At 49.0% G+C, this 18319-nt stretch overlaps 5 protein-coding genes across 5 annotated transcripts; 4 read left to right on the top strand and 1 right to left on the bottom strand.

Moving 5' to 3' along the window:
• Positions 1 to 303: 303 nt before the first annotated feature.
• CDV56_108622 (uncharacterized protein) lies at positions 304 to 1668 on the top strand (the record flags this gene model as incomplete). The annotated part of the gene is made up of 4 exons (XM_026762241.1): positions 304 to 465; positions 515 to 656; positions 717 to 807; positions 924 to 1668. The coding sequence occupies 4 exons, from the start codon at positions 304 to 306 to the stop codon at positions 1666 to 1668; spliced, it is 1140 nt and encodes a 379-aa protein (XP_026615732.1).
• Positions 1669 to 3220: 1552 nt separating this feature from the next.
• On the top strand, positions 3221 to 4583 carry CDV56_108563 (putative mannosylphosphorylation protein (Mnn4); the record flags this gene model as incomplete). The annotated part of the gene is made up of 8 exons (XM_026762182.1): positions 3221 to 3383; positions 3486 to 3495; positions 3560 to 3583; positions 3635 to 3779; positions 3847 to 4158; positions 4213 to 4340; positions 4396 to 4437; positions 4496 to 4583. The coding sequence occupies 8 exons, from the start codon at positions 3221 to 3223 to the stop codon at positions 4581 to 4583; spliced, it is 912 nt and encodes a 303-aa protein (XP_026615731.1).
• A 1383-nt stretch (positions 4584 to 5966) lies between these two features.
• CDV56_108422 (uncharacterized protein) lies at positions 5967 to 9896 on the top strand (the record flags this gene model as incomplete). The annotated part of the gene is made up of 5 exons (XM_026762041.1): positions 5967 to 6575; positions 6628 to 8412; positions 9205 to 9486; positions 9565 to 9749; positions 9830 to 9896. 5 exons carry the CDS (start codon positions 5967 to 5969, stop codon positions 9894 to 9896), a joined length of 2928 nt encoding a protein of 975 aa, XP_026615730.1.
• Positions 9897 to 10240: 344 nt separating this feature from the next.
• DHX38 (putative mRNA splicing factor RNA helicase (Prp16)) lies at positions 10241 to 13049 on the bottom strand (the record flags this gene model as incomplete). Its single annotated transcript, XM_026761963.1, has 2 exons — positions 10241 to 10600; positions 10662 to 13049. 2 exons carry the CDS (start codon positions 13047 to 13049, stop codon positions 10241 to 10243), a joined length of 2748 nt encoding a protein of 915 aa, XP_026615729.1.
• A 501-nt stretch (positions 13050 to 13550) lies between these two features.
• CDV56_108227 (uncharacterized protein) lies at positions 13551 to 17519 on the top strand (the record flags this gene model as incomplete). Its single annotated transcript, XM_026761846.1, has 7 exons — positions 13551 to 13590; positions 13649 to 13739; positions 13792 to 13984; positions 16329 to 16488; positions 16854 to 16964; positions 17042 to 17169; positions 17265 to 17519. 7 exons carry the CDS (start codon positions 13551 to 13553, stop codon positions 17517 to 17519), a joined length of 978 nt encoding a protein of 325 aa, XP_026615728.1.
• Positions 17520 to 18319: the final 800 nt, after the last annotated feature.

The raw sequence follows: 18319 nt of genomic DNA, 5'->3' as shown, positions 1-18319 counted from the left end.
CAGATATTTTGCATACTACCAATGTCGGACATATCATGAGAATGACCGAGCTACGGAGATAAGCTTCCAAACTCGGCTTATGTCGTGTATGACCGTATGACAGAACTCGGGTTCGGTCTATTGAAGCAAGATGGCAAACCAGGACCGATATGGCCGAGTTATTTCATGAACTTCGGGAGTGCTATGAAATCCCCAACTATTTATAGAGGCGTTCAGAAGATGTCTGGCATGTTGCTTTGACATTGTGCTGGGAGACACATCTCTGATTTCTCACCGAAAAACTTTCATTCCAATATCATACAAATGGGGGTCAATGAACTCGTCCAGACCGTCAGGTCTACCATCGCTACTGTCAGAGCAGGCGATGTGGACGAGCATGAACGCAAAGTGCTGCTGCAGGCTTGCGATGATTTGAGGAGTACTTATGAAACGCCATTGGAGACCTCCTTCAGGGTCCTATTTTCTGTGGGTTCTCAAGTTCCTGTATTTCAGGAGAGAAGCTGATGCAGGCCAGAGCCATCAAGCAATGGCCCTTCGCTTGGGTGTTGACATGAAGCTATTCGACGCTATTGCCAAAAGGTCATCTCGAGGTGATGGCAGCCATTTCAACGTGCAGCAACTCGCAGATGATACAGGAGCCGATCCTGCTCTAGTCGGTATGTGAGCCTCAGCAGTATTTGTTGGCGCTCCGACGAGCAAATAATGATATTTGACAGCACGTATCATCAGACTTCTAGCTGCCATGGGTGTGCTCAAGGAGGTGGACGCTGGACTGTTCAGCTCGACCCCTCTGGCAACAGCCTACGTGTCGGACTCCCCTTATCAGCTGGAGTTATACACCTGTAAGCGCAGTCACATGAATTAAATCCCGCAATATCCTCTGATGGTGGCCATAGCACGCATTTTCAGATGATTCTTTCCAGATTGCCTGATTATTTCAAGGAGAAAGGCTGGAAAAACCCTGCTGATATTGATGATGGCCCATTTCAATTCGCCATGAACACCAAGTCACGATACTTTGACTTTTTGTCAACCGCACCATACTACCAAGAAGCATTCAACAAAACCATGACGCTTTCCGTTCGCTGGCGCGGCCAAAGTTGGTTTGAGTTCTTCCCAGTTGAACAGAAATTGCGGGTGCAACGGCCATCTGATGCCCTCCTGGTCGACGTAGGCGGTGGCCAGGACAGAGACCTTGTCTTATTAAAAGAAAGATTTCCCACGCTCCCGGGAAGGCTTGTCCTACAAGATCTGCCCAATGTCGTCAAAGGTGCCAGAGATCTACATCCTGGGATCGACGTCCAAGAGCATGATTTTCTGCGAGATCAACCTGTCAAGGGCGCAAGGGCATACTACTTACGCGCGGTACTGCACGACTGGCCAGAAAAGCAAGTCGTGCAGATATTGGCCAAAATCCGTGAAGCTATGGCCCAGGACTCGCTCTTGCTTATTGACGAGAATCTAATGCCTGAAAGCAATGTGCCCTTGCTGCCTGCGATGGTCGACCTCAGCATGATGGTCTCGTTCGCAGCCGCAGAACGGACAAAGACGCAATTCGAATCATTGCTAAACGAAGCTGGGTTTGAATTAGTCAAGGCTTGGATGCCGCCCGGAGCTGTCACAGAGCAAACAACGTTATTGGAGGCTAGAGTCAGGCTAGAGGCTTGATTCGCGTCCTCTGCACGATATGTTTTAATCGCACAAGTGATGTGCGAGATGGCGCATCAGCCATGGGGAAACACACAGTGCCATGTTTCAAATTCTAAAATCGTTCTCTTGTGAATGTTGTGATGACCAGAAGGCTTTTTTGTGGCTTGGATCTTGATTGTCTGGTTCCTTTCTCTTTTCAAGTTAGTTGTGGTCCTGTGATGTCTTGGGCTCCACAGGCCACAGGCAGACCGTCATTTTCTTCAGCAGAAGACATCCGAGTCTCCAATGATGAAGTATTTCTTTAGAGACCCAAAAGCATAATTCTATCACTCTGAAAACACAGAATGTAAGACAATCTAAAAGGGTAATGTTGAATTTGAATGAAGCGAATGCAACCCAAAGCTCGACCTATGTCATCCATTAGCAAAAATCGGTGCTTGATTAAAGGCGGACCAGATAGGGACTAAGCGGCATGTGTGACGCGGCCCCCGTTCGATTTGTCGGCGACCCAACGAAAACATCGAATCAGACAGCGAATCACCCAGAAATTAGTCCACTATGCATTGAATATTGGAACGAATTGTGGTGTATCAATAGTACTGATAATACACCCAGTAGGCTATATCTCGCGCGATCCTAACCATGATGTCCAATTGCGGGACTGCCTGAGAGGAACATACGTATGCTCGTAACAGAACGTTACAGAGGATATTTCTGTGGAAGAATAGGAGTAAAAAGGAGGATGTGGCTGTAGTAGAGTAATGTACTACTGAGTTGTGCTGCAGTCTGCAACACCAGCCTAAGCATAGGTAGGTAGGACTGGTACGGAGTACAGAGTAGCACAAGATCTCATCGGCAGTTCTTTAATAGTTATATACTCGTTCATGAATCATGACAATGACACTGACCTCACAAGGTCTCAGTTCAAGGCCAATCCCCATCGAATGATCGATCAGCATTGCCTTCTGCCAAGGCGCCGCAGGGCTGGTACTCGGGAGAGACAGCCTAGAAATTCAATCATTTAACAGTGCCATGGAATTTTTATGGGGATCGTCGCCACTTCAATTAATAGAAACTGGGCCTTGAATTCTGCGGTAAGCGAGCACGCGACTTATGCTGGATAGAAATCGTTAAGCTTAGTTAGTAGGTACCATAGTCCCAGAGTCTCTTATGAAGTTTTGATTGCTCGTCACGCAGTCAGATACTACTAGACTATCTCCATCGCCATTAGGTCTATCGATCCTTGATTCTTTGCATTCTCATCCTTTCTCCTTATCACTGCACGATTCTTTCTTTCTGGTGCAGTCCTTAGTATAATCTGCACTCTTCTAATCAAGCAGCTTGGGCCTTGAGCGGCCCTTATATCCGCTTCCTACCTCCCTCCTGATATCAGTCTCGCTGCGCAGTCGTCATTGTCGACTGTCATAGACTTCCGCCCTTTTCCGTATCAACAGTGCAACACCATCATTTACTGATATTTGCTTCACACTTTCCCTTTACATCGCTTAGGAGTATGCTTTCTTTCAGGGGTTAAATCCGAATCAGACACCCCATCATCCCTGTATGCGCTATGCGTCTATTCTCAACGACTTTCCTTCTCTATCTCCATGGATTAGTTCTCGCGCTGGTGTCTTTCGGTAGCGCCGACTCCAATGTCGATTTCATGAGTGTGAGAGCCAAGTTTCTCAAGGATTACAGTGGGAAAGGAGGTGAACCGGGAATGAAATATTTCAGTAAGTGTCCCTCTTGGGCGTCTGCCATGATGCTTTCTTTTATCCAGCTGGATATATGTATATATGTTCTCTTTCTTCGTCATAGCGCTAACGCGTCATTAGAGGAATCTAGGTATGCTTTGGAATTTGGAATTGGACACCATTCTGCTCATCGAGATTGCTGACTGACCTCGCAGCTTCCATTATCACTATGACGGACGGTGAGCTAGTCTGAAGTCCTCCGACTCAACGTTTGCCTGACGATTTCACAGATTCGCCGATGAACCGCTCCCTGAGGAAGACACAATACCACATTTGGCAGCACTCATTCAGACATATCTGTCGACAATGGCGGATCTTGGGGCAGAGACTTGGATAATGCATGGAACTCTTCTGGCGTGGTGGTGGAACCAGAAGGTTGGAATACCGGTCCCATGGTTTATGAAACAGGCAACGTGGGAACATAAAGCTGACTTGAGTTCAGATTTTCCCATGGGACAATGACCTCGACGTCCAGATTACCGAGCCCACGATACACTTCCTCGCCGAATATTACAACATGACCGAGCATCATTTCGAACTTCCCGGGGTCGACGGCGGGCGAAACTACGTTCTAGAAATCAACCCGCAATATGTGGTTCGAACCACTGAGGACAAAGCGAATGTTATTGACGCGAGATGGATTGACACTTCTTCGGGGCTTTTCATTGATATTACTGCAGTGCGCAAGGATGACTCGTTGAGAGAGAAAGGTCACACAGGCGCTCTCATGTGCAAGGATGGCCACAGATTCGACGTAAGTGGCTGAGTTACACAGGGGCAACGAGATGGATTGCTTATCGCTTTCTAGGAGTCTGATATCTTCCCGCTTCGGAATAGCTACTTTGAAGACTTTCCTGTTAAAGTCCCCTACAAGTACACCGATCTTCTTGTGGAAGAATACGGCTCCAAGTCGTTGACCACAGTTGACTTTCAGGGGTACGTCCATGAAGCTCCAGCCCTTGGATTCTTAACTGACTTACCATTTCCCCAGTCACCATTTCAACGAGGAGACCAAGATCTGGGAACAGACTAGGTGAGTACTAATGCTGACTGGACAATTCCACATTGCCCGCTAATATCTCGACCGCCAGAGCGAAACGCAGACGAGGACTTTCACGACAGCAAAGATCTATCAATCTCCCCAAGCGAACTACGCCGCTTCCGTATCGTTTAACATGAGCTTACCGAAAGCTCGAGACCGAACATACTAACGCGTCATATTGTATATTTCTTCCACTTGGTTTATGATAACGACCACTCGATTCCTCACTTTTTACATCTCCCGGGTTGCATAATCTGGCGTTTCATTTCTCTTCAAAAGACATTTGGTATATAATTCTATGCTTTCGCATCATATGCACCATACCCCTGGTTGAATTTTTTGGGTTGACTCTCGCACTGACGCTCTTTGAAACTTTCGTGAGCATTTCTTTTTCTTGAGCCATCACCACCCTCATTGGGGGCACTCGAAGTCATTTCAATGTACTATGGGTATAATATTGAATGGCCTTTGATGTATATATTTGGAATATACATGGAACAATATAAAGCACGCGATATTTGAGTATAACTGTGGCAGTGTCCTACATCGCAGACCTCACATGAGCAGCAAGATGAAACAAGACGAGAAGTTACCGGAAGGATTGACAGTTGATAATCGATCCGCTGAACCTAATTCTTGGAGAACGAGAATATCATTGCTGGAAGCAGATAGACATTCGGTATTCTCCGAGAAGATCATAAAGTCTAGTCACAGTGACTCATAAGTTCATAACGTCGAAGATCAGACACCCTGGAAGTTTTAGCACGTGCACGGAAGTTGCTATGGTGGCCGCCTTGATTTGCGCAACGTGTCCGACTGTCCATTGAGAAGTCATCTGATAACTTTGCAGCGATGACTGTGCTAAACCTTGTTGTCATTTTATCTGATCCTGTGGCAGTGCGGTTCGAGTTTCGTATAGGTATCAACTATCAAATTACCTCAATTTTGATTGAGATTGTTTGATTGTGGGTTGGCTTGACTGTGACGTCAGTCCTTCAGTGTGCTTACCCCAGGTATCTACATACTTAGAGCTATCTCAGGCATCAACATTACTACGCAATCAAGTGATAGTAAACTCCTTTGTGGTCCAGGTGGACAGGCTCATATCTCGCTTTCAGAATTCAGTCAATTATCTATCCTTTGAAGGTCCGCGGTTATCATTTCTCTCAGTCACAAAGAAATGTCTTACATGCATTGGTAATTAATAATGTTGCGAGGCTGGCAGCCACTGACAAGCCCAGGAACCATCGATGAGAAGCCTGGACTGCGCCTCAGGCAGCCAATGACCAACGCCATCGTAATTCCCCACTATGAGTCGATGACTGAAGATCCAACTCAAAAAGAAAAAAAGCCAGATAGCTAAGAAGATTTATATGGCAATGAGAGCTCGAAATTGTGATCAATTTTCGCCTATGATTTGCTTTCACTTAGTCTCTATTTTTCCAATATCTGAATAGGACTTCATTCTCCGCGTTGGTGGGAATGTAGCACGGATCTCAACCATTCTCCATCCCTCCGTCATGTCATTCCCGCCCATCGAATCCATTTCATCTGCAAATCAGCCTCTCTCATCTCAGTCTTCGTCAAGTATCCCCTCTGGATATCCTCAAAGCACTTCAGTCGACCATGCAACCAACCCTGGTACTCACACCGCGCATGAACCTCCCAGCATTCGCAGCTGTGTGACTTGTCGGAGAAGAAAGGTCCGCTGTAATAAGAGGACGCCGTGTTCCAATTGTGTCAAGGCAGGTATCGAATGTGTCTTCCCTCCACCTGGAAGGGCGCCTCGCAAGACGAAACGACCTCATGATGCGGAGCTCTTGTCCCGTTTGAGACGACTTGAGGGAGTCATTGAGCATCTCAGTGGGAAGAAACCCAAAGCTGCGGAGCCATTGTCCACTGTATCTTCGCCCTTGCAACAGGAACATGGACCCGCGGCTTCCAAAGAAGCTACGCAGACAACACCTCAGACGCAGAGCGAGGCTGTCGGGAAGTGTCCGTTCGTTCTAGACTCCGATCCGCAGGCTGCTAAGCCGCGAAACCTGGAACATGAGTTTGGACGGCTGGTTATCGACGAGGGACGCAGTCGATATGTTAGCAACCGGTTGTGGGCGAGTTTGGGGGATGAGGTGAGCATTTTTGCCTCAGTTCACCATCTTTTGTGCTAACGCTTGCGGCCAGATTGAGGAGCTGCAAGATATTTTGGATCCTTCATCGTCAGAAGAGGAAGATTATCCTTCGCCTGAATCCTCGTCGACTCTCTCCACTAATCACGACGGATTCCTCTTCGGATATTACTCTCTTTCTCATTCACTTCGCAGTTACCATCTCCCGCCGCCCAAAATCCCCGTGATGTGGGACATCTACCTGGATAATGTAGCGCCGCTTATACCTCTGTTCCATAAGCCCACTGTACAAAAGCTTCTCACGAATGCCGCTCAGAATCCGAACCTCCTAGACAAGAATTCCGAAGCCTTGGTCCTTTCCATCTACTTTGTTACTATAGTCAGCATGTCGCCTGAACAATGCTTCTCAGTTCTGGGTGACGATCGTGATACAGCGGTAACGCGTTACCGGTTCGCAGTCGAGCAGGCATTATCCAAAGCAGGTCTCCTCAATACTCAGAGCCTGATGCTATTGCAAGCTGCTGTACTCTTTCTGATTGGTGTACGGCGTGAAGATGATACCAAATTTGTCTGGTCCATGACAGCGGTGGTTCTGCGCCTGGCTCAGGGTATCGGCCTCCATCGGGACGGAACCAACTTTGGCTTGAAACCCTTTGAAACCGAAATGCGCCGGCGACTGTGGTGGCATGTCTGTCTGCTGGATATCAGATCAGCCGAAGATCATGGTACCGATGCGCAAATTCATGACAGGATGTATGACACCCGCCTTCCGCTGAATATCAACGACGATGATATCACGCCCGATATGCAGGAGCCACCCGCAGAGCGCGTAGGTTTCACCGAAATGACCTTTTGCTTAGTTCGTTGCGAGATCACTGCCGCTCTCCGACGGGTCAGCTCCATGTGTCCAACCGGCCTTCCTCACTCCGAGAACACACAACGACCCCCGGACGCTTGTGGGAAGTTGATTCAGGAAGTTAACAAACGGATCGACGAGCGATATACCAGACACTGTGACATGAATGTACCAGTACAATGGGTCTGCGCCACCGTTGCTCGTCTGATTTTGGCCAAGCTCTGGCTCATAGTCCATCATCCTATGACTCGACAAAATCCGGCCGGTAGCAATTTGACCATGGCGTCTCGGGAGAATTTGTTTGTCACCTCGGTCGAGGTTGCAGAGTTCGCTCAGCTGCTAGGACAAGATCAGAGCACTGCTAAGTGGAGCTGGCTGTTTGTGACAAATCTGCAATGGCACTTGATTGCCTTTGTGTTGTCGGAGCTTTGTGTTCGCCCACTCGGTCCAGTCACTGATCGTGCCTGGCAGGTTGTGAGTTCATTGTATGAGACATGGGGCCGTACCACGAAACATAGGAAGGGAATGCTTTGGCGGCCGCTTTCCCGGTTGATGAAGCGGGCAGCTGCTTTCCGAGAGCAGCAGCAGCAGCAGGACGTACAGAACACGTCCGATCGCAGCTCTGCTCCTAGCCTATCCACGCCTTATCACGTTGGTGTTTGGCAGAATGTGGTCCAGCCTTACCTGGCGGATGGTATCCGTCAAACTCGAGACCCTTTGGCCGTAGGGGATGCTCAACCCGCGAACCAGCCTATCGCTGGACCGAATTTTGATACCGAAATTGTGACCGAACTCTTCCCCAATGCCAACTGGCCGGCCGTGCCGAGTTCCCAAAGCATGACCGCACAAGAGCCGTTGAGTACAGCCGCACCGATTGAGATATCAGAAAATTTCCTGGCTCCTTCCACGACCAGTCAAGATCCTGCTCTTCTTCAACACAACTGGGAAGCGTGGGATCAAGTGATGCGCGACTTTCAGATGGATGTTCAAGAAGCGCAAACAACCCATCCACTAGGCAATATTTCAGATTGGCTTGCCTGATTAGCGTCCAACGTTGAACCTTCATAAGTATCATACTCCAACTATCTACTTTTACGGCCCTGGAGGCCATTGCAGTCCTACTAAAGGACGCATTCCACTTTTCCTTGACGGACAAAGCATTCTTCTCTGCGACCTATTATATGAAGATCTCATCTCTCTTACGACCATGGACTCTCTCCTCTTAACGATACTACGAACTCTCAACTCTTCATGATGAATGATGTATGACTTCGCTGGTCCGCATCTTGGACTCTGTTGTGTTCAGGTGCTCAGAGCAATTGACGGCACACCTCTGTCGCAGGCATATGGAGCTATACGCTACCCTAATTACCTGGCGACGTATCTGACTGTTGAGCGGCCTGGATGTGTATATTATAATGCATAGTGTATAGTATAGGTGTGTAAAATATATGCCAAAATTACGATAATATCCTTACAATTGTCAACCTGGACATCTGCCATGCCCAGAGCTCACACCTCGTAGTGATTGTAGTTTATGATTTGACATATTCAGTTTCAAGTCCTTTCCCATACTGCTCTTCAATGCCCTGATCCGCCTCGATGCTTGCCATGTCCGTTGGGTCACGTGACACAACAGTTCAAGCCAAACAGGCTACGTAATCAACGGCCCGGTGGAGCACAGGTATGGCCTTAGTATGATCGGGTTGTGTACACAGTAGCTTCATCCGCACCTCTCAATTGGAGATTCGACATCAAAACTTTCACTCCAGTCAGATCGCATCATCCTGCCAACTCATCCTGAACGTCCTCAATTCCAACCTGATTCAATTGACCGGCATGCCTCCTAAACGAGCAACAACCCCCGGCCCCTCCTCCCTCTCCTCCGGCCCAGCAGTCCTATCCTCTAATTCCTCCGTATACCAAATCGCCCACCACGTATGGCAGCAGTATCTCACCACAACGCCGCAGCGCACTATGCTGCTTGACGCCTTCATGGCGTTCCTGCTTCTTGTCGGGGCCGTGCAATTCTTGTACTGTGCTATGGCTGGAAACTACGTAAGACCGGTTCCCTTCGGGTTGAAACAGATTGGGATGGGACGTTGATGCTGACGCTGGTTGTGATGTTTCGCACAGCCCTTCAATGCTTTCCTGAGCGGGTTCTGCGCCGCGGTCGGCCAGTTCGTGCTTACGGCTAGTTTGCGCATGCAGACGAGTAGCGAGCAGAAGGTTGGGAGCAGTAAGCCCAGTTCGAAGGGGAAGAATGCGCGGTTTGCCGCGGTGGAAGGGGAGGAGGGGCAGGGTGCAGTGTCTCATGAGAGGTGAGTTTGTTTTTTTCTGGTTTTCGTTGGGGTTTGCGAGTATGTGAGATGGGGATTGCTGACTGGGGTGCTGCTGGTAGGGCGTTTGCGGATTACATCTTCGGGAGCTTGATTCTGCACTTTTTCTGTATCAACTTCATCAATTGAGTGCGGGCTGTTTGGTGGAAGTGGTGAGATATTAGTCAGTGGAGTTCGGAAGGATACCGTGCATGTTGTCGGCTTGCGAGACGGAAGGCGCTTTATCTTCACTTCTTCAGGGTCTGCGCGGTACTTGGTAGAGCTTCACCGGGATAGATTATGGGACTGTACTTTATTGGCCTCGGCCGTTTTATACTTCAGTGTCGAGATAAAAGTACTATTGATGTCTGGACACCCAATAGCTGCACCAGAATGGCATCACATTCTATCTATGGATAGAGTTTAGAGCCCGCTCTTTGAATGAACGCCACTAGATCTGTACATCGGGTATATGTCTATGCTTGAATATGATGCTAAAATGCTCGTCCGGGTTTCCTCTTGATCTGTGGCTTCTTGACCACGGTACCTCCACCGCTTGCTCCATTGGCGCCGTTTCTCATGCTCGAAGATGCGGTGACACCACCAACTCTTCGTGCGCCGGTAACAGGTGGACGTCGCACAACAGATCCCACCTCCACTTCCTTCTTGCGTCTGGAGGGATCGTTGCGCTCCTGCTCTCGTAGCTTCTCTGCCGCGGCGCGCTCCCGGTCGGCGGCCATCTGGGTCTCGATCTCCATCCGTCGATTGAACTCCTGTTCGGTGACGCGACGTTCTCGCTGGGAATAGCCCTTCTCTTTGACGGAGTAGAAGACACCGCCAAGCTCGGCCAGCCACTACATTCTCAAGATTAGCCTTTGCTGTTTCACTGTTTCAGATGCAGATGGAGTAACTTACGTGTGGGTCCACAGCAGTCACAGTCGACATATACTCCTTGCTCGTCAAGATCAATTCGTGGTAGACCACGTATTCTGGCACATAACCCAGACCATACAGAGCGCTTGTGGGGTGGAGCTGCATGCTCACGCTTGTCCGGAGGTTGATGAACTCGCCGATACCCTTAACCCTGGCAGCTTGGTGATAGAAGCCGGAGCAGATGCACTTGCGGATCATGTCCCAGTCTGTTCCACAGCTTACAAGTCGCATCTTCTGGACTGTCATAATATCATGAAGTTGCTCACGGACCTCCTTGGCCCGTCGCAGAGCCTTGGGATGAAGAAAGTGTTTGATACACCATCCATCGGAATAACCATTGGATTTCCATTGAGTGTAGACGTGAAGGAGAGTCAAGTGATCAGACTCCGGAACGAAGAATTTCTCGCGCGCCGCATCCGACTCTTCTTGCCGCTCCTTTGGACGATAGAAGACACTAGGAACCGAGAGCATGGAAACGATCGTCAGCATCTCCTCACTGCACCCGTATTCCTCAGACGCCGTGATGAGCAGCTTAGCGAGCGGAGGGTCCATGGGGAAAGGAGTCATAGCGCGGCCTAGCGGAGTTAGGTCACCCAGATTATCCAACGCGCCCAACGACCAGAGCTCAAAAAGGGATGTCGAAATGGTCTCCTGCGGTGGTGGGTCCATGAAATCAAAGTCCAAGAGATCCTTCACTCCAAGTGATTTGAGAAGCAAAACAGTGTTTGAAAGACTTGTTCGCTGGATTTCTGGTATCGTTTGTAGATACAGTTCATTCTTGTAGGCCGTCTCAGTATACAAACGATACGCTTTTCCAGGTCCCGTCCGACCTGCTCGGCCGGAGCGTTGGTTCGCGTTGGCTTGAGAGATAGGTGTGATCTGGAGAGTATCCATACCCATGCGTGGATTGTACACTTTCAGCTTTGAATATCCTGAGTCCACCACAAACATGATTCCATCAACCGTCAAACTTGTTTCAGCAATGTTCGTGGCAACGATGACTTTCCGGACGCCAGGAGGGGCCCGTTCAAAAATCTTCGCCTGCTGTTCTGCCGGCATCTGACTGTATATCGGCAATATGCTAAGTTTCGGCGGATCATTGAGCATCTTCAGTCGCTCGTCAATCAACTCGCACGTTACTTCGATATCTTCCTGACCTGTCATGAAAACAAGGATGTCCCCGGGACCCTGCGAGACATGAATAGCCAAGACCTGCTTGACCGCACTGTCGACGTAGTCCTCGCACGGGGTGCGGGAGAAGTGAAGATCCACCGGGAAAGTTCGTCCTGGAATGATAAACTCCGGAGCACCACCAAAGAACCGAGAAAAGCGTTCTGAATTCATGGTGGCTGAGGTGACAATCAGCTTCAGATCTCTTCGTCGCGCCAACACCTTCTTCAAAAGGCCCATCAGAACATCGGTATTCAAAGCTCTTTCGTGCGCTTCGTCCATGATGATGCAAGAATACTTGTCCAGATCCGGCTGAACCAACGATTCTCGCAGAAGCACACCATCAGTCATATACTTGATTACTGTATCTTCGCTGGTGCAATCCTCAAACCGGATAGCATAACCAACTTCCGCGCCAAGATCCACCTCCATCTCTTCACTCACACGTTTCGCAACGCTCATAGCAGCCACCCGTCGAGGTTGCGTGCAGCCAATTATGCCATATTTTGAGTATCCGTCCTCGTGAAGGAATTGTGTCAGTTGAGTCGTTTTACCAGATCCTGTCTCACCAACCACCACGATCACTTGATTGTCTCGTATGACTCGTAATAAATCCTCTCGCACGGCGAATGCAGGCAGATATTCCCTCTGCTCGCGGAGCGTCTTGCTCTTGCTGAAAGAACTTTGTCCGCCTTCATCCTTTTTCAGGTGCTGAGCGAACTTGTTCCCACTTCTGAAAGTATCCTCGACGGGCATGGCGACAGCACTGTCGCCTTCATCTTCCTTGACACCCATGATATTTCCCAGCGCCGTGCCTGCCATTGTTGTTGCCTCCTGCGCTTGCTTTTGACGCTCCCGTTGCTGACGCCGCTCTCGAACGACCTTGCTCCCTTTACGGCTGAACACGGCCATATCGCTCTGCGGATCACGGACGGCTGAGATAGGCTCCAGTTGCTTGGTAAAAATCGTGCGCCCGTCCAGGAACGGGGGTCGCAGATCGTGGACGAGCAAATGGACTCGAGTACCTTCTTCATCTTCTGGTAGAAAGTCGCCTTCAAAATCGCGCCGTTGCGCGACTCCAGACGTGAGCATCCGGTTTGTTTCCCAGTTGTCGATGTCCTTGCGCTTCGCATCGCGCAGGTGTGGCGGAAGATTGGAGCTCTTCAGCCTTTTGGCTGGAGGCATTCCGTCAGACGCCATGGTGAGATAGTACCTAGAAGAACTCAAACAAAGTCTTCCACAAAATTTGTATTGATATCTGAGAAAAACACTGAGTGGCACAGGAATGGCCACCGAGTGCTTGCTTCGAGCCAGATGCTGGGCAAGTGTACTCCGTACTCCGTAGAAGTTCTGATAAACTGCGGAACGGATTATCGCCGATGGGGCAAACAGTGCAAACAACGGCCATCCATGTCACGTGCTCCGATCTAAAGAGGGGCCAGGGAAGGTCATGAGATTGAGAGACAATAAGAATAACCTTTTCGCATGCTCAATTAAATATCAAGACTACGATATTGTAAGATGTAGTAAATCTGAACCGGAATTTTATCCAGACTGCAGCTTTGCTGTCCTTTGTAGATGCAGCTTGAAACCAAAGTATGAAGTTAGTCCGCTTCTCTCCGCGCGGTGGAAATCGAGCACAACGCCCCGCATCGCACTTTGAGCTTGCAACAACAGAGTGACAGCATTCGATATCAGAAAATGGCCAGCCAAGCCCAAATAAACCCCAAGAAGCAGCAGGGTATGCCGATGAGTTCTCCTCTCATTTCCACACAGTAACAAAGGCTAATTTGAAGCAGAGCTTCAGCTCCAATATACCAACTTCAAGAATACACTCACACAGATGGCGCAGAAGATTGGCGACATTGAGCAGGAAGCAGAGGAACATAAGTAAGCTTCTTCTGCCCATTTTTAAACTGCTAACAGTAGTGACCTTTACTAGGCTTGTCGTTGAGACACTTGAGCCCCTCCCCGAGGACCGCAAGTGCTTCCGTATGGTAAACGGAGTTTTGGTCGAGCGGACAGTCAAGGATGTGCTTCCTGCGCTCAAGACAAACTCAGATGGATTGAAACAGGTGCTTGACGAACTTGTGAAGCAATATCAGAGCAAACAGTCCGAGTTGGACGATTGGAAGGTTAGTTCGCCAGTGCCCGGGCATCATTCAATGGTATTGAGGGTTGACTTCTTTCGTCTCATAGAAAAAGAACAATATCCAGGTCGTACAACCATGATTAGAAGAGCGCTTTCCTCTTTTCTTGTGATGGCAGTCTGAAATACCCCTTGATTCCTCTTCGATCCTTTTATCGGTCTTGGTGTCCCTGATCTCTTTTCGCGACCATGAGCGGGAATCGAAATTGCAAAAAGGCGTTAATAGGAGTCTCGAGGTAACTGCATTGAGCGCATCCGAGGCCATCTACTTTGTAATTTCAATGGTCTTATACTTGAACATTCACTCCAAGGAAGAGTTGGAACATGTTGCTTGCTGTCAGTTCGCTATCTGACAACTGTCACGACGCAGCTTCTACAGCTGTGCATCCTCCCGTGTCTGAAGACCAGGTTCACCGGGGATAAGACGTGATATCACACTGCCTTCGGTGTTCTGCTACGAGGAGGGAACTGCCTGGTACCTACTGGTTGTTGACATTATGAACTCAAGGTCAAACCATTTAGTGCTAGCTTGAGCTCATTATGCCAGTTTGACCCGTCAAGGAGCTTTTTCATTCCATTATTTAGAAATAACGTACGGCGTCTCGGACCGGAGACTCGCATGCCTTGAGACAGAGGTACTGTAGAGGAGCACGAGTGTAAATGGTTCATCCGCTGCTGGCACCCAATCTGGCAAACATATGCGTTCAATTCGAGTTTTCAAACGAAATGCAGGCAACTCGTGTGCAGCCTCGTCTCAGGTGAAAACCTGATTGTCCAACACCTTTGTCAAGATATGATGCCCGGTACTTTTGTCATGTCCATGAGCCGAGTCGACACCTTGCGACCTTCATCGTCTTATGTTTTGCTTGCTCCTGACCTCATGCTGTCATTGATGCCTGATGCCTTCTCCTGGTTTGGTCGAGCCAAAATCTTCAGGCTGGACGTTGGCTGCTGACAGGCAACATGTGTGTGCCTGAAATGCAGAGCGTTCACATCACAGCCTCACCAATGAGTTGTACTCAACTGCTGTCACTTCAAAGCAGATATCAGATTATTCATTACTCATCTGAGTATCAAGGGAGTACGCCAGTCACGATCTGGACCAAGCAAGCAAGAGCTTTTGTCGACCATCATTGTCATTGTCATTGTCATCGTCATTCTTGAACGCCATAGATACCAATAATCACGTGCATTTCCGTATCAATACATACCCCTTTGAGTATGTTCGGCAAATCTGGCGGCAACACGAGGTCATTGTCATAATTTATCGTAATCACAGTGTAAATGGACGCCTGAGGCCATCAAGCAAGCACGCTCTGCCTTCTTTTCCTGCGCTTCATGAGTCTCAGCTCGTCAGCCCTTCCATCTTTCATTCGAGTCATCAGGCCAATCAATCCACTACCTCGAAGTGATTAACTACATCATCAAAATTCGCTCATCTCCGTTCGAAGAGAGTGTTCCAATATATTCTGATTCCCACAAGTCTCATTGGCGTTCTCCAGTGGCCAGTGAGAGTTCCCCTGGTCTGCCCACACGTTCCTGGTTCGCCAATTGACTGCTGCGCGCATCGCATCCGTCTCCAGTCATAATCCTGAAATATCTACTGGATAATCGCAGGGCAGACAAGCTCCTAAGTGGACGAAACAGACAAAATACAACAGGCCGAGGACCATTCAAGCGAAAGAAAAGCTCCCGTTCGTTCCTCCCGTGGATCGGTCGTCTACTTCTGCGCAACGTGCCACTATCAATTTGACCCACCACTGTTGCATTGGTTGCTACGCACGGAAGACCCGCGTCACAGTGAGTTTTCTCCGGGTTTCCAGATCTCCCGCGTTGGAGCATCCCGCATACCTAGTTGACGATACCACTGCACCACTCCTCTTTGCAGTTCTGTAAGGCGGACCGTCCACAACACGCGAAAGGTCGCAGGGAGTAAAATTAACATTTTATCTTTCCGAATTTTTGGCCTAACATATCCTTGCGATTGGGCAACAAATCAGATTCAGTTGATCGAGTCACCATCTCACCTGGCGCGTCTTTCGTCGAATAACAGGTCCCTCGAACCTTGATTATACCACCAGGGCAGAAGCTATCGCAGAAACCATTGCTTGTCCCCGCACTGCTGACACTTGTGCTTCTACGTTCGGGCTGCTGTGAAGCGAATAGCTGCCCAGCCAGACACAACTCTATTTTGCCTTTTGACGCGAGTGTATCATAGCACCCGAGATCGATACATCCGAGGCACGCATCTCTGACGTGGTCTGCCAGCAGAGCAAATAGACGACGCTTTATCACATCCCCTATTCAGTATCCGCTGCGCGTATACATAGCTAAAAATCATGTCGGCCTCTCCCTCGAAAGAACCTGAGGTGGAACCTGAAGCGCAATCAGGTGAAGACCAAGAACACATGGATAAGGACCAGGAACAAACACAGAATCAGGGAGAATTCGAGGTGAAGGAACAAGATCGATGGCTCCCGATTGCGAATGGTTAGTTGCGTTCCCTTGCAGCTTCTCTTGTCCTCCTGATTTGCGCGTACCTTACGTCCAACTGCTGGCCAACAGCCGTCTGCCCTACTTCACTTTTGCCGTACCCTGCGTCCATCCATTTAAAACCCCCCAACTTGCCTCCTTAACCAAACAAACATCGCACTGTAAAAACCCTCATTCGCCTGCGCTTCGAGTGTAGTTCTGCACGCGAAGCGCCTTTCTTATCTGCAGGGATACAATTATCGTCATATCCTTATTGCCCGATGGCGTTCTTTTTGCGCCCTCCAAAGCTTCCACGCAATTGTCCCTCGCCAGTTTAGACGAATGATGGGTCACAGCTACATGTGCTAACATCTATCGTCAAGTGGCCCGTATCATGAAGTTGGCCTTGCCAGAGAACGCAAAGATCGCCAAAGAAGCCAAGGAGTGTATGCAAGAGTGTGTCAGCGAGTTCATCTCGTTCATCACCAGTGAGGGTGAGTGTTACTGCATGTGGCTGCTGGTACCTACCTGTCCAATTGACTAATGTATGCTTGCGCCTTGTTTCCTACAGCCTCCGAAAAGTGCCAGCAAGAGAAACGCAAGACGGTAAATGGGGAGGATATTCTGTTCGCCATGACCTCACTTGGCTTCGAAAATTATGCGGAAGCGCTCAAGATCTACTTGTCAAAGTATCGCGAGGTAAGACTTGTACAACACGCTCAGGCGGCCTGTCTCCCCACCAACGGTTGGTGGTCTGATGGGTTTGTAGTATCATGTGCTAAATACTCATCCAGACGCAGTCCGCCCGTGGCGAACATCAGAATAGGCCAACGAGCAGCGGCTACAATGCTGGAGGGCCCGTGGGCGGAGCCAGCGCGCAGGGTGGACGACCCGGTGCATCGGCTTCCGGCGGCTTTCCTGAAACTGCAGATAACACAAACAATATCATGAACCCTGGTCTGGACCCCACCGAACAGGATAGTTCAGCCTATGGCTACCCTCCGATGGTCGGCCAGCCTCACAATGGAGCAGGAGGCGACTCCTACTAAATACATCGTGTGTGACAGAGTTCCCCGCGCAAGACTCTCACACACTCCAAATCCTGCGCTGTCAGAATGAGAGTATACCCTCGAAGACTGTAAGACGGTGCTACCCTTGTTTCGGGGGTCGAGTCTGCCTTGGAACAGAGTCTCGAATTGCGTGTGGGGATGCTCCTAACGTTCTTTGAGTATTGCTCTCTGCGCAGCATTTTATGACATGGTACGAAACATTGGGCTATTTATGAGGTAATCGACAGAGAGGTAAACAGGACCAGTTCGGAGGCACTTTTTATTCTTTATTTTTACCCTTTTGATCATTGGTGTGCTTGTGCTTTCATCATCTGCGGCCTCTCTGTTTTCTTTTCTGCTATATGTTCCCTAAAAAGACGGTGTTTGTACACTTTCATAGTGGAGGTGTCGTGTGGAAACATTTCTTTTCATGCTTACAGCACAGTCATCTCGCGATTTTGCTGTTTGATCCTGGGAGGGCAGTTGGTTGCGAAGTATGGAATCATCATGTGTATTCATATATGCCACTTGTTGGTAATTTGTGACTTATGAGTATCTCTTGGGTGATATGGTGGGCCAATTAATCGATAGAAAGAAAGAGGTGGGACTTCGCTGTCCTCGATGAATGACCAGATTTTGAGATTGGTGGCTGTGCGGGTGTTTTGATTCGATTGAGTCAGGTGAGATGCTAACTTCCTGGACATATGCTCTGAAAACTATCGGGCATGCGCTTCCCTTGTGCATTGGTAGATCTAAGACAGAGTGAAAAGTCCCCTTGGTGGGATTGTTTTCATAGATAA

The sequence above is a fragment of the Aspergillus thermomutatus genome (assembly GCF_002237265.1).
Source record: "Aspergillus thermomutatus strain HMR AF 39 chromosome Unknown NODE_59, whole genome shotgun sequence".
Taxonomy (NCBI): Eukaryota; Fungi; Ascomycota; class Eurotiomycetes; order Eurotiales; family Aspergillaceae; genus Aspergillus; species Aspergillus thermomutatus.
This window is presented reverse-complemented; position numbering and strand designations above follow the sequence as displayed.